The sequence below is a fragment of the Heptranchias perlo genome, chromosome 1 (assembly GCF_035084215.1).
Source record: "Heptranchias perlo isolate sHepPer1 chromosome 1, sHepPer1.hap1, whole genome shotgun sequence".
In the NCBI taxonomy this organism is placed as follows: Eukaryota; Metazoa; Chordata; class Chondrichthyes; order Hexanchiformes; family Hexanchidae; genus Heptranchias; species Heptranchias perlo.
The window spans coordinates 7,653,064-7,677,618 of record NC_090325.1 but is presented as its reverse complement, the minus strand read 5'-3'; the positions used below and the strand labels follow the sequence as shown (position 1 = coordinate 7,677,618).

General features: G+C 46.3%; 1 protein-coding gene across 1 annotated transcript in view; it reads right to left on the bottom strand.

Moving 5' to 3' along the window:
- sema4f (sema domain, immunoglobulin domain (Ig), transmembrane domain (TM) and short cytoplasmic domain, (semaphorin) 4F) overlaps positions 1 to 24,555 on the bottom strand; it is a 204,916-nt gene that overhangs the window by 79,573 nt on the left and 100,788 nt on the right. The window contains exon 4 of the mRNA XM_067980026.1: positions 1,534 to 1,632. Coding sequence (XP_067836127.1) covers positions 1,534 to 1,632 — 99 coding nt within the window. The remainder of the gene's footprint in view (positions 1 to 1,533; positions 1,633 to 24,555) is intronic.

Below are 24,555 nucleotides of genomic sequence, written 5' to 3'. Positions count from 1 at the left end.
CTCTTCCTTTCATTGGTTCACCCATCACCCACTCTTCGCTGACACCTGCATTCTCACTTACAAGTTCCCTCTATAGCCTTGTCCCAAGCTACTGCCGCAACCTTCTCCAGCTCATGCGCTTCCATCTTCCAAACTCTGGCCTCTATCCAATGAAATTGGGGGTCACGGGTGGAGGGATTTCAAGTATATGTTGAAAGCATCTGTTGAAAGCACCACTACTAACTTCACTTCGGAGGAAACATTCTCTTGGTTAATTCCAAATGACTTGACTTGAAAAGTACCCACACCCTCAATTATTCACAATATTTATTAACGACTTAGACGAAGGCATAGAAAGTCTCATATCTAAGTTTGCCGATGACACAAAGATTGGTGGCATTGTAAGCAGTGTAGATGAAAACATAAAATTACAAAGGAATATTGATAGATTAGGTGAATGGGCAAAATTGTGGCAAATGGAATTCAATGTAGACAAATGTGAGGTCATCCACTTTGGATCAAAAAAGGATAGAACAGGGTACTTTCTAAATGGTAAAAAGTTAAAAACTGTGGATGTCCAGAGGGACTTAGGGGTTCAGGTACATAGATCATTGAAGTGTCAAGAACAGGTGCAGAAAATAATCAAGAAGGCTAATGGAATGCTTGCTTTTATATCTAGAGGACTAGAGTACAAGGGGGCAGAAGTTATGCTGCAGCTGTACAAAAGCCTGGTTGGACCGCACCTGGAGTACTGTGAGCAGTTCTGGGCACCACACCTTTGGACGGACATATTGGCCTTGGAGGGAGTGCAGCGTAGCTTTACTAGAATGATACCCGGACTTCAAGGGTTAAGTTACGAGGAGAGATTACACAAATTGGGGTTGTATTCTCTAGAGTTTCGAAGGTTATGGGGTGATCTGATCGAAGTTTGTAAGATATTAAGGGGAACAGATAGGGTGGATAGAGAGAAGCTATTTCCGCTGGTTGGGGATTAGAGGAGTAGGGGGCACAGTCTAAAAATTAGAGCCAGACCTTTCAGGAGTGAGATTAGAAAACATTTCTACACACAAAGGGTGGTAGAAGTTTGGAAATCTCATCAGCAAACGGCAATTGATACTAGCTCAATTGCTAAATTTAAATGTGAGATAGACAGCTTTTTGGCAACCAAAGGTATTAAGGGATATGGGCCAAAGGCGGGTATATGGAGTTAGATCACAGATCAGCCATGATCTTATCAAATGGCTGAGCAGGTACGAGGGGCTGAACGGCCTACTCCTGTTCCTATGTTCCTAAATAGAGTTAACGTTTCAGGTCGAAGACCTTTCGTCAGAACTGGAAGATGTTAAAGAGTTAAAGTTTTTAAGCAAGTACAGGGCCTGGGGAAGGGTGAGGGGGAGAAAACAACAAAAGGTCTGTGATAAGTTAGTGAACAAGAATAATTAAATGACAAAAGGGATGATGGTGCAAATAAAGAGACTTGGGCTACATTTGACCTCAAGTTCTAGCAGCAATGTTGTTGTGGCATCATCTAGTATTAAAAGAAAAAGCACTTACGATATATGCACAGTGAGGGTCAAAAGCGTAAGTCCCGCAGGCAAAGAGGTGAGTCTCATTCCAGAGTTGCAAAATTCGAATGTAGTTGTCGCAGTCTCTCTATAATAACCAAAGCAAAAGTGGACATCAGTCAACCAACTGAAAACCAAATCAAATACAAGAAAAGATATGGTTGTTTTTTAAAATGATTTAATTTGCTGGACTGTCCGTCGCACCCACATACTTGGAAAGCACTGTAATAAGCACAATTGATTTGGGCTCTGCTGGCCTTTATCTTTCAAAACGGATTGGTCATCAAGCTGGGCCTGTGACATTAAGAACGTTTGAATCAGTAGCACAGATATACTTGCACTGATACTCGACCAGTGTTTACAAACCATAAGCAATACTTTTGGTGTTTGCATTTAACGGTTCTAAAAATCAATCAGCTTCGGCTAAAAAAAAACAACAGGGAACAAAAAACAATTTAATTCAAAAGAACCAAATTTCAGTTGTTTTACATGTGGTCTGACAATTTTGGAGATATTTTCATATAATTAACTTTCCTACGTAATAAACAGATTCATTTGCTTGAACTTCTTCAGCCTGATCCCACATCAATACTGTCTTCATGAAATGTGTCACCATTTAAGGCAACAACCAGGCAGGGGTCAACTAATTAGAGAATTTTCAGAACAGGGAAAAGACCAGTAGACCCAAAAAGTCCATCCCCATGAGAAAGTAATTCAAGTCATCGCACTGCACCTTCAGGCTCCTCTATGGCCACCAGCAAAAAACAAATTGGACTATAATGTGGCATAAGGTCAATTAGCTGGATTTCCATCAAGCAATAACATACAGTAACAGACATTTGATTGGAAAATCCACTTTATGAATTCCTCTTGGCATTAAAAATTAATAAGTTGAATTGATCTTAAACTCATTAAATGAATTATTAAGCTTTTCTTTAAAAAGAAAACGTTTGATGTAGCCAACCCATAATATGCATAATGCAAACAGGAAATAAGATAACCCTATAGTCCAAGGGAGAAATCTTTCCTTAACCAGACCCAGCAGAAAGCGCATAGATCAGAGAGATATAAGCTCCATATGGGATGGTGCTTGTGCAGAATAGGTGCAGCAGTTCATAGAATCATCGAATGATACAGCACAGAAGGAGGCCATTCGGCCCTTTGTGCTTGTGCCAGCTGTTTGAATGAGCTATCCAATTAGTCCCAACTACCCTGCTCTTTCCCCATAGCCCGGCAATTTTTTCCACTTCAAGTATTTATTCAATTTCCTTTTTGAAAGTTACTACTGAATCTGCTTCCACCACCCTTTCAGGCAGTGCATTCCAGATCATAACAACTCACTGCTTAAATTTTTTTTTCCTCATGTTGCCTCTGCTTCTTTTGCCATTTACCTCTAAACCTGTGTCCTCTGACCCTTCTGCCACTGGAAACAGTTTCTCCTTATTTACTTCATCAAAATCCTTCATGACTTTGAACACCTCTATCAAATCTCCCCTTAACCTTCTCCGCTCTAAGGAGAACAACCCCAGATTCTCTAGTCTCTCCAAGTACCTGGTACCATTCGAGTAGATCTCCTCTGCACCCTTTCTAGGGCCTTGACATCCTTTCTAAAGTGTGGTGCCCAGAATTGAACACAATACTCCAGCTGGGGCCTAACCAGCGTTTTATAAAGGTTTAGCATAACTTCCTTGCTTTTGTACTCTACGCCTCTATTTATAAAGCCAAGGATCCCCGTATGCCTTTTTAACAGCCTTCTCGACTTGACCTGCTACCTTCAAAGACTTGTGTATGTACACCCACAGATCTCTCTGTTCCTGCACCCCCTTTAAAATTGTACCATTTAGTTTATATTGCCTCTCCTCATTCTTCCTACCAAAATGAATCATCACACTTCTCTGCGTTAAATTTCATCTGAGTCTGCCCATTTCACCAGCCTGTCTATGTCCTCCTGAAGTCTGTTACCATCCTCCTCATTGTTTACTACATTTCTGAGTTTCATGTCATCTGCAAACTTTGAAATTATACCCTGTATACCCAAGTCTAGGTCATTAATATCTATCAAAAAGAGCAGTGGTCCTAGCACCTACCCCTGGGGAACACCAATGTATACTTCCCTCCAGTTGCCCATGAAACAAGAGTGTGTTGGACTAGGTAGGGTTACAGGGGAAGGGGAATGCAGTATATAAGCCGCAACTGGTCAGGACTGAATAATGGAGTTGTGGGGATGAATGAATATTCTGCAATTTTGCCCTCAGGAGATTAAAGAGATTGAGCACATTATTACTTGATTGTGTATTCAACTTTCCTTGTACAGTCGCTGCTTTTTTAGTAGGCACACATAAGCAGGACAACGCTTGATGGGCCAGATATCCTTCTCCTAATTTGACGCTTTCACAAGTTCTTTGCTGGAAATAAGTCCAGAGGTGCCAGAGTGACATCATCAAGTCTCCATAGTGCTGGCTGGAAAACCCCAGCAGGTATCCATTTACACCACAAGCGATACTGGCAGGTCAGCAGGACATCCACCAGCAAGCAGCAAGTTTCCTTAGCATCAGTTTGAGGGACACAGTAGTGTACCAATAATGCTACTAAACCCAGCAACTCAGAAGTCCTTAAGTTCATAATGGCAAATTATGTAATTGAATTCAATAAATCTGTTTATGTATAGGCAGCACCAGGAAAAATTCAGCAAAAATGATGAAAGCTTTCATTTTGTTGTAAAAACCCAACTCATTCGTTAATGTCTTTCAAGGAGGGGCACCTGCCTCCCCTGCATTCCCGCCCCATGCCATTTTTACTGCCAGGATTCCAGAAAGTTGCAGCCCGATGATGTCATCGGCGCCACAATGCAATTTTAACTCCAAGGATCACAAGGCCCTCACAGTGAAGAGCCCGCAATCAGAATCAAGCCAGAAGCAGCCCAAATAAGTGTATTTTTTTTTACAATTTTTTTAAAGGTCCTTGTGGCCCAGGAGGAGCAGAAATGTTGCTTCTGGCCCAGCAAGGACTTCTTGGGCCTCCTTGTCCTTGGACTTTCCCAGCCCTGGCACTCATGCTCAACTGTCCACGAGGATTTCCCACCTGCTCCGCAACCCACCTAGCCAGTACGCGCCCAGAGTTAAACTCGGGGCTAGGGTCACAAGTGCTACCAACTGAGCCAAGCAGATTTGTCTACAGGTTAAAATAAACAAGAGCTCTAACAGACTTAAGACACTGTAGATTTGGCGGGTTTTTGTTCTTAGGAATTCGTTCTTATTGATCGTCTTTTTGGCTACTTTTTTTTCTGCCTTTCATCGCTGATTTAAAAAAAATGATTTTTGTGTTTTAAAAAAATGGAATTTTCATCTTGCTTTAATGTGTGACCCTGTAACAAGCAAAGGTCTAATTTAAATTTTCCTTTTCACCTAAATAGAAAACATTCCAAATATGCAGTTTTTTTTTCCTTTCCCCTTTCTGTAATGCTTTTCTTATGTGGTAAACATTTGGCCTCTTAAGAGAATAATCAGGCTATAAAGGCGGACAGCAGGGAAAAATATCCCCATTGTTCTCCTCTTTTCCTGGTGTCCACAAAGGAGTACTTGTTAAGCTGCGGCAGCACACCCCCTCACTGATCTCATCAAAAGAATTAACTGGCAGAACGTTTTCTAGTCAAATGAATTATATATTACAGTATAAATGAAATGCTCAACACTGCAGCAAGGCTGACTTTAAAAACTAATCTGATACATTGAGGCTTTAGCTTCCATCACCAGATTGTTAAATGATTTTTCCATCTGCACTAACTGCCAATTGATACCACTGTCCATCATCATATCCCAGTGCTGTGACTAGGTTTATTTCCTATAATGGTAGCAACATAGATTTGTACAGGACTGGAAAAGACCACACAGTCCATCAGGTGGCTTCAAAAGTTTCAGAAATACCATACTATAGTCTTGTATCGCTCAATCACTTCTTGTGTCAAAAAAAAAGTTCCCTCTGGAATTTGTCAGCATTAAGTGACTCCACTACCTCTGGGCGATCTGATCAAATTCAGGACAGCTTTTTGGGACCAGCACGGTGGGCCACAACGTTGAGAGCGTTCCCATGTTTTTGTTGCTGCAAAACATGTACCAGTATGACTATTGACACCACTGTGTCAGCCAATGAGTTAGAGGCGGGACGGGACTTGCGGCCGGCAGGACTTACAGCAAAACAAAGCAAACGACAAAGCAAAGTTTATATACTCAGCAAACAGCAAAGCAAACAAAGTCTATTGACAAAGAGTCTGTAGCAACCGCAGCAAACAGAAATTGGCTGTAAAATCATTCCCAGTCACTTACAGTAGCATGATTTGGAGATGCCAGTGATGGACTGGGGTTGACAATTGTAAACAATTTTACAACACAAAGTTATAGTCCAACAAATTTATTTTAAATTCCACAAGCTTTCGGAGGCTTCCTCCTCCCTCAGGTGAATGGTGTGGAAATGAAATTTTCGAATCCTTCGCATTTGAAAATCACAGAACAATGCCTGGTGATTACTGCCCGTTGCCAAGGCAATCACAGTGAGCAGACAGAAAGGTGTCACCTAAAAGGCCACCGAATAAACAAACCCCCAAAAAAAGAGAGAGAGAGAGAGAGAGAGAGAAGGAAGACAGTCAATGACCCGTTATATTAAAAACAGATAACATTTGTTCGCTGGTGGGGTTACATGTAGTGTGACATGAACCCAAGATCCCGGTTGAGGCCGTCCTCATGGGTGCGGAACTTGGCTATCAATTTCTGCTCGACGATTTTGCGTTGTCATGTGTCTCGAAGGCCGCCTTGGAGTATGCTTACCCGAAGGTCGGTGGCTGAATGTCCATGACAGCCGAAGTGTTCCCCGACAGGGAGAGAACCCTCCTGTTTGGCGATTGTTGCGCGGTGTCCGTTCATCCGTTGTCGCAGCGTCTGCATGGTCTCGCCAATGTACCATGCTCTGGGGCATCCTTTCCTGCAACGTATGAGGTAGACAACGTTGGTCGAGTCACAGGAGTATGAACCGTGCACCTGGTGGGTGGTGTCCTCTCGTGTGATGGTGGTATCTGTGCCGATGATCTGGCATGTCTTGCAGAGGTTACCGTGGCAGGGTTGTGTGGTGTCGTGGACGCTGTTCTCCTGAAAGCTGGGTAATTTGCTGCGAACGATGGTTTTTTTGTGGTTGTGTGGCTGTTTAAAGGCAAGTAGTGGAGGTGTGGGGATGGCCATAGCGAGGTGTTCGTCATCATTGATGACATGTTGAAGGCTGCGGAGAACATGGCGTAGTTTCTCCGCTCCGGGGAAGTACTGGACGACGAAGGGTACTCTGTTGGTTGCGTCCCATGTTAGTCTTCTGAGGAGGTCTACGCGATTTTTTGCTGTGGCCCGTCGGAACTGTCGATCGATGAGTCGAGCATCATATCCCGTTCTTACTAGGGCGTCTTTCAGCGTCTGTAGGTGTCCATCGCGTTCCTCCTCGTCTGAGCAGACCCTGTATATTCGCAGGGCCTGTCCATAGGGGATGGCCTCTTTGACGTGGTTAGGGTGGAAGCTGGAAAAGTGGAGCATCGTGAGGTTGTCCGTGGGCTTGCGGTAGAGTGAGGTGCTGAGGTGCCCGTCTTTGATGGAGATTCGTGTGTCCAAGAAAGAAACTGATTCTGAGGAGTAGTCCATGGTGAGCTTGATGGTGGGATGGAACTTGTTGACGTTATCGTGTAGTCTCTTTAGTGATTCCTCACCGTGGGTCCATAGAAAGAAAATGTCGTCGATGTATCTGGTGTATAGTGTTGGTTGGAGGTCCTGTGCAGTGAAGAAGTCCTGCTCGAACTTGTGCATGAAAATGTTGGCGTATTGGGGTACGAATTTGGTCCCCATGGCTGTTCCGTGTGTTTGGGTAAAGAACTGGTTATTGAAGGTGAAGACATTGTGATCCAGGATGAAGCGGATGAGTTGTAGGATGGCGTCTGGAGATTGGCTGTTGTTGGTGTTGAGTATTGATGCTGTCGCAGCGATGCCGTCATCGTGGGGGATACTGGTGTAGAGTGCCGAGACGTCCATCGTGGTGAGAAGTGTTCCTGGTTCAACAGGTCCGTGGGTACTGAGTTTTTGTAGAAAGTCTGTAGTGTCGCGACAGAAGCTGGGGGTTCCCTGCACGATGGGTTTCAGGATGCCCTCGATGTATCCAGAGAGGTTCTCACACAGGGTTCCGTTGCCTGATACGATAGGACGTCCGGGTGTGTTGGCTTTGTGTATCTTTGGGAGGCAGTAGAAGTCTCCCACGCGGGGAGTACGTGGGATGAGAGTGCGTAGGATGTTTTGAAGGTCTGGATCGAAGGTCTTGATCAGTTTGTTGAGCTGATGGGTGTGTTCTTTGGTCGGGTCTGTGGGAAACCGTCTGTAGTGTTCCTGGTTGTCCAGTTGTCGGTATGCTTCTTTGCAATAGTCCGTTCTGTTCTGTATGACGATGGCTCCTCCTTTGTCCGCTGGTTTGATGACGGTGTTGCGGTTGGTCGAGAGCTTTGATGGCGTTGCGTTGTGCTCGGGTGACATTCTGGACTGTCTTCCGAGTGCGGCTGATGAATCTGGCATAGACGCATTTCCTGACAGCTTGAGCATACATGTCAAGCTGAGGGCAGCGACCCTCTGGAGGAGTCCAGTGAGACTCTTTCCTCTTCGGTTGCTGTACCGCGGATCCCTCTGTCTGCTGTTCCGGATCGTTGATTGTCTCATTGGGTTCGCTGCTGAAATCTTGGGGTTTGTGGTAGAATTCCCGGAGCCTCATTCTCCTGATGAATTCCTCTGTGTCTGCCGCGAGACTAGTGGGGTCCATTTTGGTAGTGGGGCAGAAATTGAGCCCTCAGCTGAGAACTTCGATTTCGTCTGGTTGAAGGGTGTGGTCGGACAAATTGACGATAGACTTCCCTGTGGTTGCAACCGTGGTACCAGGGGAAGCTTGGTCGATGCTGGTGGTGATGCCGAGTTTCTCAAGCTTCCTGCTCTTGGTTTTCATGTAGGCAGCGTAGTTCCGTTGCCTCGTCTGTTTGGCGGTATATCGTAGCTGGTCTGCTGTGTCCTGAGTACAGGTTGAGAGTATGGACTCTATCTTAGTTTCGAGGTTGCGGCGTCTGCTGTAGAGTTGGTGTACGAGATGGTTGCGGAGTGTGCGAGAGGTACGACGGCAGAGTCTCTCAGCGTAATCCGAGTTGTATGTGGACTTGAGTGGGTTCGTGATCTATAGTCCTTTCGGGATCTTGTCTGCTTTCTTGCAGCTCTGTAAAAACTTGATGTCTGTGTCTAAATGCGCGATCTTCTTGGGTATCCTTTCCACTGTGAGCCAGCAGTTTGTGGTGTCGATGGTAGCCATGATGTGGAGATGCCAGTGATGGACTGGGGTTGACAATTGTAAACAATTTTACAACACCAAGTTATAGTCCAACAAATTTATTTTAAATTCCACAAGCTTTCGGAGGCTTCCTCCTTCCTCAGGTGAACGGTGTGGAAATGAAATTTTCGAATCCTTCGCATTTGAAAATCACAGAACAATGCCTGGTGATTACTGCCCGTTGCCAAGGCAATCATAGTGAGCAGACAGAAAGGTATCACCTAAAAGGCCACCGAATATACAAACCCCCCAAAAAAAGAGAGAGAGAGAGAGAAGGAAGACAGTCAATGACCCGTTATATTAAAAACAGATAACATTTGTTCGCTGGTGGGGTTACGTGTAGTGTGACATGAACCCAAGATCCCGGTTGAGGCCGTCCACATGGGTGCGGAACTTGGCTATCAATTTCTGCTCGACGATTTTGCGTTGTCGTGTGTCTCGAAGGCCGCCTTGGAGTATGCTTACCCGAAGGTCGGTGGCTGAATGTCCATGACTGCTGAAGCGTTCCCCGACAGGGAGAGAACCCTCCTGTTTGGCGATTGTTGCTTCATCCTGGATCACAATGTCTTCACCTTCAATAACCAGTTCTTTACCCAAACACACGGAACAGCCATGGGGACCAAATTCGCACCCCAATATGCCAACATTTTCATCCACAAGTTCGAGCAGGACTTCTTCACTGCACAGGACCTCCAACCAACACTATACACCAGATACATCGACGACATTTTCTTTCTATGGACCCATGGTGAGGAATCACTAAAGAGACTACACGATAACATCAACAAGTTCCATCCCACCATTAAGCTCACCATGGACTACTCCTCAGAATCAGTTTCTTTCTTGGACACACGAATCTCCATCAAAGACGGGCACCTCAGCACCTCACTCTACCGCAAGCCCACGGACAACCTCACGATGCGCCACTTTTCCAGCTTCCACCCTAACCACGTCAAAGAGGCCATCCCCTATGGACAGGCCCTGCGAATATACAGGATCTGCTCAGACGAGGAGGAACGCGATGGACACCTACAGACGCTGAAAGACGCCCTAGTAAGAACGGGATATGATGCTCGACTCATCGATCGACAGTTCCGACGGGCCACAGCGAAAAATCGCGTAGACCTCCTCAGAAGACTAACATGGGACGCAACCAACAGAGCACCCTTCGTCGTCCAGTACTTCCCCGGAGCGGAGAAACTACGCCATGTTCTCCGCAGCCTTCAACATGTCATCAATGATGACGAACACCTCGCTATGGCCATCCCCACACCTCCACTACTCGCCTTTAAACAGCCACCCGACCTCAAACAAACCATCGTTCGCAGCAAATTACCCAGCTTTCAGGAGAACAGCGTCCACGACACCACACAACCCTGCCACGGTAACCTCTGCAAGACGTGCCAGATCATCGACACAGATACCACCATCACACGAGAGGACACCACCCACCAGGTGCACGGTTCATACTCCTGTGACTCGGCCAACGTTGTCTACCTCATACGTTGCAGGAAAGGATGCCCCAGAGCATGGTACATTGGCGAGACCATGCAGACGCTGCGACAACGGATGAACGGACACCGCGCAACAATCGCCAAACAGGAGGGTTCTCTCCCTTCGGGGAACACTTCAGCAGTCATGGACATTCAGCCACCGACCTTCGGGTAAGCATACTCCAAGGCGGCCTTCGAGATACACGACAACGCAAAATCGTCGAGCAGAAATTGATAGCCAAGTTCCGCACCCATGAGGACGGCCTCAACCAGGATCTTGGGTTCATGTCACACTACACGTAACCCCACCAGCGAACAAATGTTATCTGTTTTTAATATAACGGGTCATTGACTGTCTTCCTTCTCTCTCTCTCTCTCTTTTTTTTGGGGGGTTTGTATATTCGGTGGCCTTTTAGGTGACACTTTTCTGTCTGCTCACTGTGATTGCCTTGGCAACGGGCAGTAATCACCAGGCATTGTTCTGTGATTTTCAAATGCGAAGGATTCGAAAATTTCATTTCCACACCGTTCACCTGAGGAAGGAGGAAGCCTCTGAAAGCTTGTGGAATTTAAAATAAATTTGTTGGACTATAACTTGGTGTTGTAAAATTGTTTACAAGTAGCACGATTGACAGGGGAATTACCCAATCACCTCCAATCTGGCAGGGAAACGTAGCCCTACTTATCAATACAGTACTCTTAAGAAAAATTCCACATAAGCAGAAGCACCCTAATGTGTGATACGTTTCCTAGGACTGATTTTCCAAAAGCGCACTCCTGGCGTGGAGCCTCGCCTGCTGGGAGCGCATATTTGGGAAATTGCAGCAGCGACTCCCTCGATATTCCCTCTGCAAGATGCGGGTCTTTGATTTCCAATTTGCAATTCCGGCAGCCACAGGTCCACACCGGGAACGTGCACTCAGAAAATCATCCCTCTTGTGTGATACTCATCCGACGTTAAACCGAGGCCCCATCTGTCATCTCGGGTGGGTTCAAAAAATCCCATAAGAATGCAAGATATAGGAGCAGGAGTAGGCCATATGGCCCCTGGAGCCTGCTCCGCACTTCAATAAGATCATAGCTGATCTTCAACTCAGCTCCACTTTCCCGCCTGAACACCATATCCCTTGAAGCACTTAGCATCCAAATATCCATCGATCTCAGTCTTGAACATACTCAACGACTAAGCATCCTCGGCCCTCTGGGATAGAGAATTCCAAAGATTCAAAACCCGATGAGTGAAGAAATTTCTTCTCATCTCAGTCGTTAATGGCCCACTCCTTATCTTGAGACAAGGACCCCTAGTTCTAGATTCTCCAGCCAGGGGAAATAGCCTCTCAGCATCTACCCTGTCAAGCCCTCTAAGAATTTTATACATTTCAATGAGATCACCTCTCATTCTTCTAAACTCCAGAGAATATAGGCCCATTCTACTCAATTCGAATGTTCGTGAGAGATCAAGAGCAGGAGTAGGCCATTTGGCCACTCAAGTCTGCTCTGTTCATTTGATAAATGTAAGGAATCTTACAACACCAGGTTATAGTCCAACTGTTTTATTTGAAAATCACAAGCTTTCGGAGGCTTTCTCCTTCGTCAGGTGAGCGAGTGTGGGATTCCATGGAAGGTTACCGCATTTATATTCAGAGAACAATACCTGGTGATTACAGATAATCTTTCCAACTGCCCGTTGTCAAGGCAATCAAAGTGTTCAGACAGAGTGATGTTACCTACAGGACCACCGAGTATACAAACGGCCAGAACACAAAACAGAGAGAGAGAGGGAGAGAAACATCCGAAAGGAAGAGAAAGACAGAGAATGACCCGTTGTGTTAAAAACAGATAATTTTTTTTCGCTGGTGGGGTTACGTGTAGCGTGACATGAACCCAAGATCCCGGTTGAGGCCGTCCTCATGGGTGCGGAACTTGGCTATCAATTTCTGCTCGACGATTTTGTGTTGTCGTGTGTCTCGAAGGCCGCCTTGGAGAACGCTTACCCGAAGATCGGTGGCTGAATGTCCATGACTGCTGAAGTGTTCCCCGACTGGGAGGGAACCCTCCTGTCTGGCGATTGTTGCGCGGTGTCCGTTCATCCGTTGTCGCAGTGTCTGCATGGTCTCGCCAATGTACCATGCTCCAGGGCATCCTTTCCTGCAAAGTATGAGGTAGACAACGTTGGCCGAGTCACAGGAGTATGAACCATGTACCTGGTGGGTGGTGTCCTCTCGTGTGATGGTGGTGTCTATGTCGATGATCTGGCATGTCTTGCAGAGGATTCCGTGGCAGGGTTGTGTGGTGTCGTGGACGCTGTTCTCCTGAAAGCTGGGTAATTTGCTGCGAACGATGGTCTGTTTGAGGTTGGGTGGCTGTTTGAAGGCGAGTAGTGGAGGTGTGGGGATGGCCTTAGCGAGGTGTTCGTCGTCATCGATGACATGTTGAAGGCTGCGGAGAACATGGCGTAGTTTCTCAGCTCCGGGGAAGTACTGGACGACGGAGGGTACTCTGTTGGTTGCGTCCCGTGTTAGTCTTCTGAGGAGGTCTATGCGATTTTTCGCTGTGGCCCGTCGGAACTGTCGATCGACGAGTCGAGCGTCATATCCCGTTCTTACGAGGGCGTCTTCCAGCGTCTGTAGGTGTCCATCGCGTTCCTCCTCGTCTGAGCAGATCCTGTGTATTAGCAGGGCCTGTCCATAGGGGATAGCCTCTTTGACGTGGTTAGGGTGGGAGCTGGAAAAGTGGATTGTTCTCCAGGTATTGTTCTCTGAATATAAATGTGGTAACCTTCCATGGAATCCCACACTCGCTCACCTGACGAAGGAGAAAGCCTCCGAAAGCTTGTGATTTTCAAATAAAACAATTGGACGATAACCTGGTGTTGTAAGATTCCTTACATTTGTCAACCCCAGTCCATCACCGGCATCTCCACTTCATTTGATAAGATCATGGCTGATCTGATTGTGACCTCAACCCTACTTTCCGGTCTACCTACTATAACCTTTGACTCCTTTGTTAATCAGGAATCTATAAAACTCATCCTTAAAAATATTCAATGACCCTGCCTCCACTGCTTTCTGGGGAAGGGAGTTCCACAGACTCACGAATCTCAGAGAAAAAAATTCTTCTCGTCTCCGTCTTAAATGGGAGACCCCTTATTTTTAAGCTGTGTCCCCTAGTTCTAGCCTCTCCCACAAGGGGAAACATCCTCTCAGCATCGACCCCTTCAAGTCCCCTCAGAATCTTATATGTTTCAATAAGATCACCTCTCATTCTTCTAGACTCCAATGTATACAGGCCTAACTTGTCCAACCTTTCCTCATAAGATATCATCCCGGGAATCAGTCTAGTGAACCTTCTCTGAACCGCCTCCAAAGCAATTATGTCCTTTCTTAAGACGACCAAAACTGCACACAGTATTCGAGATGTGGCCTCACCAATGCCCTGTACAACTGTAGCAAAACATTTCTACTTCTATATTCCATTCTCCTTGCAATAAATGACAACATTCCATTTGCCTTCCTAATCACTTGCTGCACCTGCATACTAACTTTTTGTGATTCATGTACTAGGGCACCCAGATCCCTCTGTACCTCAGAGTTCTGCAATCTCTCTCCATTTAAATAATATTCTGCTTTTCGATTCTTCCTACCAAAGTGGATAATTTCATATTTCCCTACATTATACTCCATCTGCCACCTTCCCATCCACTCACTTAATCTGTCTATATCCCTTTGCAGACTCTGTCCTCCTCACAGCTTACATTCCCACCATCAGCAATCTTGGTCCCTTCATCTAAGTCATTAATATAAATTGTAAACAGCAGAGGCCCAAGCACTGATCCTTGTGGCACCCCACTAGTTACAAGCTGCCAACCTGAAAACGATCCGTTTATTCATACTCTCTGTTTCCTGTCCGTTAACAAATCCTCAATCTATGCTAATATATTACCCCAATCCCATGAGCCCTAATCTTGTGTAACACCTTATCGAATGCCTTTTGAAAATCCAAATATACTACATCCACTGGTTCCCCCTTATCTACCCTGCTAGTTACACCCTTAAAAAATTATAATGGATTTGTCAAACACGATTTCCCTTTCATAAAACCATGATTCTGCCTAATCATATTATGCTTTTCTAAGTGCCCTGTTACTACATCCTTAATAATAGATTCTAGCATTTTCCCTACAACTGATGTCAGGCTAACTGACTTAGAGTCATAGAGTCATAGAGTTATACGGCACGGATAGAGGCCCTTCGGCCCATCGTGTCCGCGCCGGCCATCAAGCCCTGTCTACTCTAATCCCATATTCCAGCATTTGGTCCGTAGCCTTGTATGCTATGGCATTTCAAGTGCTCATCCAAATGCTTCTTGAATGTTGTGAGGGTTCCTGCCTCCACAACCCTTTCAGGCAGTGAGTTCCAGACTCCAACCACCCTCTGGGTGAAAAAGTTCTTTCTCAAATCCCCTCTAAACCTCCCGCCTTTTACCTTGAATCTATGTCCCCTTGTTATAGAACCCTCAACGAAGGGAAAAAGCTCCTTAGTATCCATCCTATCTGTGCCCCTCATAATTTTGTACACCTCAATCATGTCCCCCCTCAGCCTCCTCTGCTCCAAGGAAAACAAACCCAATCTTCCCAGTCTCTCTTCATAGCTGAAGCGCTCCAGCCCTGGTAACATCCTGGTGAATCTCCTCTGCACCCTCTCCAAAGCGATCACATCCTTCCTGTAGTGTGGCGACCAGAACTGCACACAGTACTCCAGCTGTGGCCTAACCAGTGTTTTATACAGCTCCATCATAACCTCCTTGCTCTTATATTCTATGCCTCGGCTAATAAAGGCAAGTATCCCATATGCCTTCTTTACCACCTTATCTACCTGTTCCGCCGCCTTCAGGGATCTGTGAACTTGCACACCAAGATCCCTCTGACCCTCTGTCTTGCCTAGGGTCCTCCCATTCATTATGTATTCCCTTGCCTTGTTAGTCCCTCCAAAGTGCATCACCTCGCACTTTTCCGGGTTAAATTCCATTTGCCACTGTTCCGCCCATCTGACCAACCCATCTATATCGTCCTGCAGACTGAGGCTATCCTCCTCGCTATTTACCACCCTACCAATTTTTGTATCATCAGCGAACTTACTGATCATACCTTTTACATTCATATCCAAGTCATTAATGTAGACCACAAACAGCAAGGGACCCAGCACCGATCCCTGTGGTACCCCACTGGCCACAGGCTTCCAGTCACAAAAACAACATTCGACCATCACCCTCTGCCTTCTGCCACTAAGCCAGTTTTGTATCCAAAGTGCCAAGGCACCCTGGATTCCATGGGCTCGCACCTTCTTGACCAGTCTCCTGTGGGGGACTTTATCGAAGGCCTTACTGAAATCCATGTATACCACATCCACTGCGTTACCCTCATCCACACGCCTAGTCACCCCCTCAAAAAATTCAATCAAATTAGTCAGACATGATCTTCCCTTGACAAAGCCATGTTGACTATCCCTGATTAATCCTTGCTTCTCCAAGTGGAGACTAATTTTGTCCTTCAGAATTTTTTCCAATAATTTTCCCACCACTGATGTTAGGCTCACTGGCCTGTAGTTCCCCGGTTTTTCCCTACTCCCCTTCTTGAATAATGGTACTACATTAGCGGTTCTCCAGTCCTCTGGCACATCCCCTGTGGCCAGAGAGGTTCTGAATATATGTGTTAGAGCCCCCGCAATCTCCTCCATTGCCTCACACAGTAGCCTTGGATACATTTCGTCCGGGCCTGGTGATTTATCCATTTTTAGGCCTGCTAAAGCCGCCAATACCTCCTCCCGCTCGATGTTAATATGTTCGAGTATATCACAGTCCCCCTGCCGTATTTCTATGTCTACATCGTCCTTCTCCATAGTGAAAACAGATGCAAAAAATTCATTTAGAACCCCTCCTACATCTGCCGGCTCCACACACACATTGCCATTTTTGTCCCTAATGGGCCCTATTTTTTCCCTCGTCATCCTCTTACCCTTAATATACTTATAAAACATCTTAGGATTTTCCTTTATTTTGCTCGCCAGTGTTATTTCATGGCCCCTCCTTGATCTCCTAATTTCTTTTTTAAGTATCCCCCTGCACTTTTTGTACTCCTCTAGGGCTTCCTCCGTCTTTAGCCTTTTGTATCTGCCAAAAGCCCTCCTTTTTTTCCTAATCCATTCTCGTATATCCCCTGACATCCAAGGTTCCCTGGAGTTCTTGGAACCACCCTTGACCTTTACGGGAACATGTTGCCATTGTATGGTCTCAATCTCCCTTCTGAAAGACTCCCATTGCTCCGATGCGGATTTTCCTACAAGCAGCTGATCCCAGTCCATTTTGGCCAGATCCTGCCTTATCCTATTAAAATCGGCCTTCCCCCAATTTAGAACCTTTATTTCCGGCCCCTCCCTATCCTTTTCCATGACCACCTTAAATCTCACCGAATTATGGTCACTGTCACCAAAGTGCTCACCTACTAGCACTTCTTCCACTTGGCCGGCCACATTCCCTAGAATTAGGTCCAGTACCGCCCCCTCTCTTGTAGGACTTCCCTGTTTTCTCTCTCCCTCCTTTCTTGAATAGTGGGGTTACCATTGCTACCTTCCAATCCACGGGGACCGTTCTGGAATCTAGGGAAATCTGGAAGATCAAAACCAATACATTCACTATCTCTGTAGCCACCTCTTTTAAAACCCGCCGATGTAAGCAATCAGGTCCAGGGGTTTTGTCAGCTTTTAGTCCCATTTCTTTCTCCAGTACTTTTTCTTTACTAATATTAATTACTTTAAGTTCCTCACTCTCATTAAACCCTTAGTTCCCCATTATTTCCGGTATTTTTTTTGTGTCTTCTACTGTGAAGACAGATACAAAATATTTATTTAACATCTCTGCCATTTCCTTATTCCCCATTATAATTTCTCCTGTCTCTGCCTCTAAGGAACCCACGTTTACTTTTGTTAATCTCTTCCTTTTTGCATACTTGTAGAAGCTCTAATAATCTGTTTTTATATTTCTTGCCAGTTTACTCCCATATTCAATTTTCTCCCTCTTCATCAACTTCTTGGTCATCCTTTGCTGATTTCTAAAACCCTCCCAGTCCTCAGGCTTTCTACTCTTTTTGGCAACATTGTAAGCCTCTTCTTCTAAGCCTCTTCTTTTAATCTAATACTTTCCTGAACTTCTCCAATTAGATACGGTTTTGAATCGTTTTTCCTGCGGAGGTTTTATTCCTCAAGTGACTCAGCCTCCACCGCTCTTTGGGGCAAAGAATTCCAAAGGTTCACGACCCTCTGAGAGAAGAAATCTCTCCTCATCTCCATCTTAAATCCTTATCCTAAGACTATGCCCCCAAGTTCTAGATTCCCCTACGAGGGGAAACATCCTCTCAGCATTTACCCTGTCAAGCCCCCTTAGAATCTAATGTGTTTCAATAAGATCTCCTCTCATTCTTCTAAACTCCAGTGAGTATAGGTCCAACTTGCTCAGTCTTTCCTCAAAAGAAAATTCCTCCATGCACGGAACCAACCTAGTGAACCTTCTCCAATGCAAGTATATCCTTCCTTAAATAAGGGGACCAAAACTACGCAGTACTCTAGTTGTGGTCTCACCAGCACCCAATACAGTTGTAGCAAGACTTCCCTGCTTTTATACTGCATCCCCCTTGAAATAAAGGCCAATATTCCATTTGCCTTCCCAATTACCTGCTGCACCTGTATGCTAACCTTTTGTGTTTCATGTACGAGGATACCCAAATCCCTCTGTATCGCAGCATTCTGTAGTCTTTCTCCATTTATATATTTTGCTTTTTTATTCTTCCTACCAAAGTGGATGACTTCACATTTTCCCACATCATATTCCATCTGCCAATTTTTTGCCCACTCTCTTAACCTGTCAATATCCCTTTGCAGACACCTTGGGCTCTATTTTAGCACCCGCTATCGGGTGCGTTCCTGGCAGGGGGGCTCCGAAAATCGGGGAATCCCGGAGCGGGTCGGGAGCCCAGCTCCAACCCGCCCACTTCCGGGTTCCCCACAGACGTGCCAACGTGCGCGCGCAGCCTCCGCATGTGGGACTCCCGCAGGCAATTAAAGCCAGCGGGGTGCCACTTGACAGTATTTATCTTGGTATTTCAGGTCATTAACAGATCTAATTAAGGGAATATGTCAGGAGGGGTGGGATTTTAGAAACAACTGGGACTGTTTCCCATACTGGACGTGTTACAGCTATCAGCCTGTGGCAGCTGCAAAGGTCCATTTGACAGGTGGGGGGGGGTGGGCGGGGGAGACCCTCACTCATTGCAGGAGGCCACTCTGTCACTTGGGACAAAGTTTGGCCTCCACCAACCTCCTCCTGACAATCAAATTCACCAACTTGCACACTTACCCCGGGGTCCAGACACATGTACCTACCTTGCGGACCCCCTCAGATATACATCTTCCGGATGTGGGCCGCCGTGGCTGCAGTCATGACCTCCTCGGAGGGCGAACAGCATCACCAGCCTCACCGGCCAAGCCGTCCACCTCTGACACGTGGAGCTCCACAACACAGTGCTGTGACACATCAACCTGCACAGCAGGAGGGAGGGCAACCACAGAGAGAGATGCGTCGCAGGGGGCACTACCCTTGCCACAGGGTCCACAGACCGAGGCTCAGCTTCCTGGACCTCTCTGAGCAGCAGTGCACACGGAGGCTCAGAGTCACTCGACATGTAGTCGTGGACATCTGCAGCCTCCTTCATGCCTCCGGCTGGCCCGAGCACCATCTTCTTACCTGTCGCTGTCAAAGTCACCACTGCCCTCAACAACCTCTCCTCTGCATCCTTCCAGGGTGCCACCGGGGACATCTCTCAGTCGTCTGCACAAAAGAGCCCTGTAAATATATCTACACCCACTCTGCAGTGACACAATGGGTGGCATCAGGTGTGGGTCTTCATTGTGATCCTCAGGAAAGGGCATTATTGCACAAACCAGAGAAGATTCGCAAAGATGTGGCAGTAGTGGTGCCAATATAATATGTGATGTGAGTTGATCAGAAATTAAATATAAGTAAAGACCATGACAAACCCTCAAACACCCTTGTGCATCCGCCTCATGCTCACAACACGTTTGCCTTACGCTTCCTACTGCACATATGTGATGCATGCCCTGTGGCTGCAGCACAGGTAGTGGCAGGTTGAGTGAGGCTGACTGTGAAAGAGATGCACGAGAGGGTGAGTATGAGATAGAGCCATGAGATTGTATGAGGATTGGGTTGAGTGGTAGTGGCGGGATGAGTACTGGCGAGGTGAGTAAGTGCAGGTAAGATGAGGATGAGGTTTGAGTGGGTGTGAGGGGTGATGTGACAGAGTAGTGTTGGCGGTGCAGAAGGAGATGTGGGGTGGGGGCGGTGATGTGGCAGACGGAGTGTCGGGGAATGAGTAAGTGTACTCACTTTGGCTGACCTACTTAGGTCATTGCAGCGCCTCCTGCACTGTATGCAGGTGGGCGATATGTTGGTGGTGCAGGTGACCTCCTCTGCCACCTCGAGCCAGGCCTTCCTGGTGGCAGAGGCAGGCCGCTTCCTCCCACAGGCCGGGGGGAAGATCTCTGTCCTCCCCCTCCTTCTCACCCCATCTAATGATACCTGGAGTGAGGCATCATTAAACCTGGGAGCAGCCTTCTCCCTGGGCTGCTCCATGCTGTATTTTTTCCTATTTGTTGCAGCATCGGTCAGTGGAGGACCGCCCCCTTAAATAGAGCTCCTCCAGCTGACAGACCTTACTGCGCATGCGCAGTCCGCCCAATGCGCAGCTCTGCAGTGGGGAACCCGGAAGACCAGGTAAGTGGATCCAATTAGGCTGCAATCGCGCGCGGGGCAGACTGATTTCGCCGGGCACGTGGGCACCCCCCCGCCGCAAACCCGCAGCCCTGGCAATATCGAGCCCTTTGTGTCCTCCTCACAACTTACTTTTCCATCTATCTTTGTATTATCAGCAAATTTGGCCACAGTACACTCGCTTCCTTCATTCAAGTCATTGATATGGATTATAAATTGTTGAAGGCCCAGCACTGATCCCTGCGGCACCCCACTAATTACAGATTGCCATCCTGAAAATGACCCCTTTATCCCAACTCTTTGTTTTCTGTTAGTTAGCCAATCCTCTATCCATGCTAATATATTACCCCCAATACCATGAGCTCTCACCTTGTGCAATAACCTTTTATGTGGCACCTTATCGAATGCCTTTTGGAAATCCAAATACACTACATCTACTGGTTCTCCTTTATCCACCCTGCTTGTTACTTCCTCAAAGAACTCTAATAAATTTGTCAAACACAATTTCCCTTTCATAAAACCATGTTGACTTTTCTTGATTTTATTTTGAGTCTCTAAATGTCCTGCTACTACTTCCTTAATAATTGATTCTAGCATTTTCCCAATGACAGATCTTAGGCTAATTGGCCTATAGTTACCTGCTTTCTGTCTCCTTCCTTTCTTGAATAGGGGCGTTACAATTACGGTTTTCCAATCCTTTTCAGAATCTAGTAAATTTTGGAAGATTACAACCAATGCATCCACTATCTCTGTAGCCACTTCCTTTAAGACCCTCGGATGCAAGCCATCGAGTCCAGGGGACTTGTCAGCCTGCAGACCCATTAGTTTGCCTCGTACTTTTTCTCTAGTGATAGTGATTGTTTTCAGATTCTTCCTCCCCTTTGCCCCTTGATTATCTACTTATTACTGGTATGCTTTGTGTCTTCTACTGTGAAGACAGATACAAAATATCTCTGTTCAATGCCTCTGCCATTTCCTGGTTTTCCATTATTATTTTCCCAGTCTTATCCTCTAAGGGACCTATATTTACTTTAGCTACTCTCTTCCTTTTTATATACTTGTAAAAGCTCTTACTTTCAGTTTTTATATTTCTTGCTAGTTTACTCTCATAATCTATTTTCTCCCTCTATTATTTTTTAGTCCACCTTTGCTGGTTTCTAAAGTTTTCCCAATCTTCAGGCTTACCACTAATCTTTGTCACGTTGTATGCCTTTTCTTTTAACTTGATACCATCCTTAACTTCCTTAGTTACCCGTGGTTGGTACACCCTTCTCGTGGAGTCTTTCCGCCTTACTGGGATATATTTTTGTTGAGAGTCATAAAATATCTACTTAATGTGTATTAGTTGAGAATTATGAATTATTTCTTTAAATGTTTGACATTGCTTATCCACCGTCATATCTTTTAATCTAATTTCCGAACCTGCCTTAGCCAACTCGCCTCTCATAGCCATGTAATTGGCTTTGTTTAAATTTAAGATCCCATGAAACTATTTGAAGAAGAGCAGGGGCGTTCTCCCTGGTGTCCTGGCTCAACCAACAACACTAAAATACAGATTATCTGGTCATTATCTAATTGCTGTTTGTAGGACATTGTGGGACATATTACAGTAATTCCATACACCTAGCACTGAGCTTTACTGAAATCTTAGTGACAGTGAACATGTATAGTGGAAAATATGATCCAAGAGTTTCCCAGGTGTTTTATTCCCATTCATTTCAAATGGATGGAAAATCAAAGGCTGTGCACCCACAATACACTCCTTGCTCCCCACTAGGAGTGATAGATCAGCGCTATTGTTTTTCTCGTTCCTCCATGTTAAGAGAGGAAACCGTACTCGGCCCAATCCTGTTCAATATTCACACACACCTCTGTAACCTCATGGCCCGGCATATTCCTCACTCTACCATTACCAGCAAGCCAGGAGATCAACCCTAGTTCAATGAGGAGTGTAGAAGAGCATGCCAGGAGCAGCACCAGGCGTACCTAAAAATGAGGTGCCAACCTGGTGAAGCTACAACTCAGGACTACATGCATGCTAAACAGCGGAAGCAACATGCTATAGACAGAGCTAAGGGATTCCACAACCAACGGATCAGATCAAAGCTCTGCAGTCCTGCCACATACAGTCGTGAATGGTGGTGGACAATTAAACAACTAACGGGAGGAGGAGGCTCTGTAAACATCCCCATCCTCAATGATGGTGGAGTCAAGCATGTGAGTGCAATAGACAAGGCTGAAGCTTTTGCAACCATCTTCAGCCAGAAGTGCCGAATGGATGATCCATCTTGGCCTCCTTCCGATATCCCCACTATCACAGAAGCCAGTCAGTCTTCAGCCAATTCGATTCACTCCACATGATATCAAGAAACGGCTGAGTGCACTGGATACAGCAGAGGCTATGGGCCCCGACAACATCCTGGCTGTAGTGCTGAAGTATTGTGCTCCAGAACTAGCTGCGCCTCTAGCTAAACTGTTCCAGTACAGCTACAACACTGGCATCTACATAACAATGTGGAAAATTGCCCAGGTATGTCCTGTCCACAAAAAGCAGGACAAATCCAATCTGGACAATTACCGCCCCATCAGTCTACTCTCAATCATCAGCAAAGTGATGGAAGATGTCGTCGACAGTGATATCAAGCAGCACTTACTCACCAATAATCTGCTCAACGACGCTCAGTTTGGGTTCCGCCAGGACCACTTGGCGCCAGACCTCATTACAGCCTTGGTCCAAACATGGACAAAAGAGCTGAATTCCAGAGGTGAGGCGAGAGTGACTGCCCTTGATATTAAGGCAGCAGTTGACCGAGTGTGGCACCAAGGAGCCCTCGTAAAATTGAAGCCAATGGGAAGCAGGGTGAAAACTCTCCAGTGGCTGGAGTCATACCTAGCACATAGGAAGATGGTAGTGGTTGTTGGAGGCCAATCATCTCAGCCCCAGGGCATTGCTGCAGGAGTTCCTCAGGGCAGTGTCCTAGGCCCAACCATCTTCAGCTGCTTCATCAATGACCTTCCCTCCGTCATAAGGTCAGAAATGGGGATGTTCGCTGATGATTGCACAGTATTCAGTTCCATTCGCAACCCCTCAAATAATGAAACAGTCCGAGCCCGCATGCAGCAAGACCTGGACAACATCCAGGCTTGGGCAAGTAATAAGTGGCAAGTAACATTCGCGCCAGACAAGTGCCAGGCAATGACCATCTCCAACAAGAGAGAGTCTAACCACCTCCCCTTAACATTCAACAGCATTACCATCACCAAATCCCCCACCATCAACATCCTGGGGGTCACCATTGACCAGAAACTTAACTGGACCAGCCATATAAATACTGTGGCTAGAAGAGCAGGTCAGAGGCTGGGTATTCTGCGGCGAGTGACTCACCTCCTGACTCCCCAAAGCCTTTCCACCAACTACAAGGCACAAGTCAGGAGTGTGATGGAATACTCTCCACTTGCCTGGATGAGTGCAGCTCCAACAACACTCAACAAGCTCGACACCATCCAGGACAAAGCAGCCCGCTTGATTGGCACCCCATCCACCACCCTAAACAAACACTCCCTTCACCACCGGCGCACGGTGGCTGCAGTGTGTACCATCCACAGGATGCACTGCAGCAACTCGCCAAGGCTTCTTCGATAGCACCTCCCAAACCCGCGACCTCTACCACCTAAAAGGACAAGAGCAGCAGGCACATGGGAACAACACCACCTGCACGTTCCCCTCCAAGTCACACACCATCCCGACTTGGAAATATATCGCTGTTCCTTCATCGTCGCTGGGTCAAAATCCTGGAACTCCCTTCCTAACAGCACTGTGAGAGAACCTTCACCACACGGACTGCAGCGGTTCAAGAAGGTGGCTCACCACCCCTTCTCAAGGGCAATTAGGGATGGGCAATAAATGCTGGGTTCGCCAGCGACACCCACATCCCATGAATGAATAAAAAAAAACATACTTTTCCAGCAGAGTCACTGGACAGCGATCAGGAGCAGGAACTGGGCTGATTTTTTTTTTCCTACCCCAGCACAGATCAAATTGTAGTGCCTCCATTTCCAACCCAGTCCACATCAGCTAATTCAGCATGGATTGGAGGTCAATAACACAGGACTGTCCGGCCTGTTTGACTGTTGCTTCCTTACGAGCTGACCCACAGTGAGAGCACCTACGCTTAAGTAACGTTAATAAAAAACAATAATAACTCTACAGTGTACACTGAATCTTGGGTACGGTAGCCTGGTGATTATCGTAATGGATTACAACTCAAGCAACAGCAGTAGGCTATTAAGCCCCTCGGGCC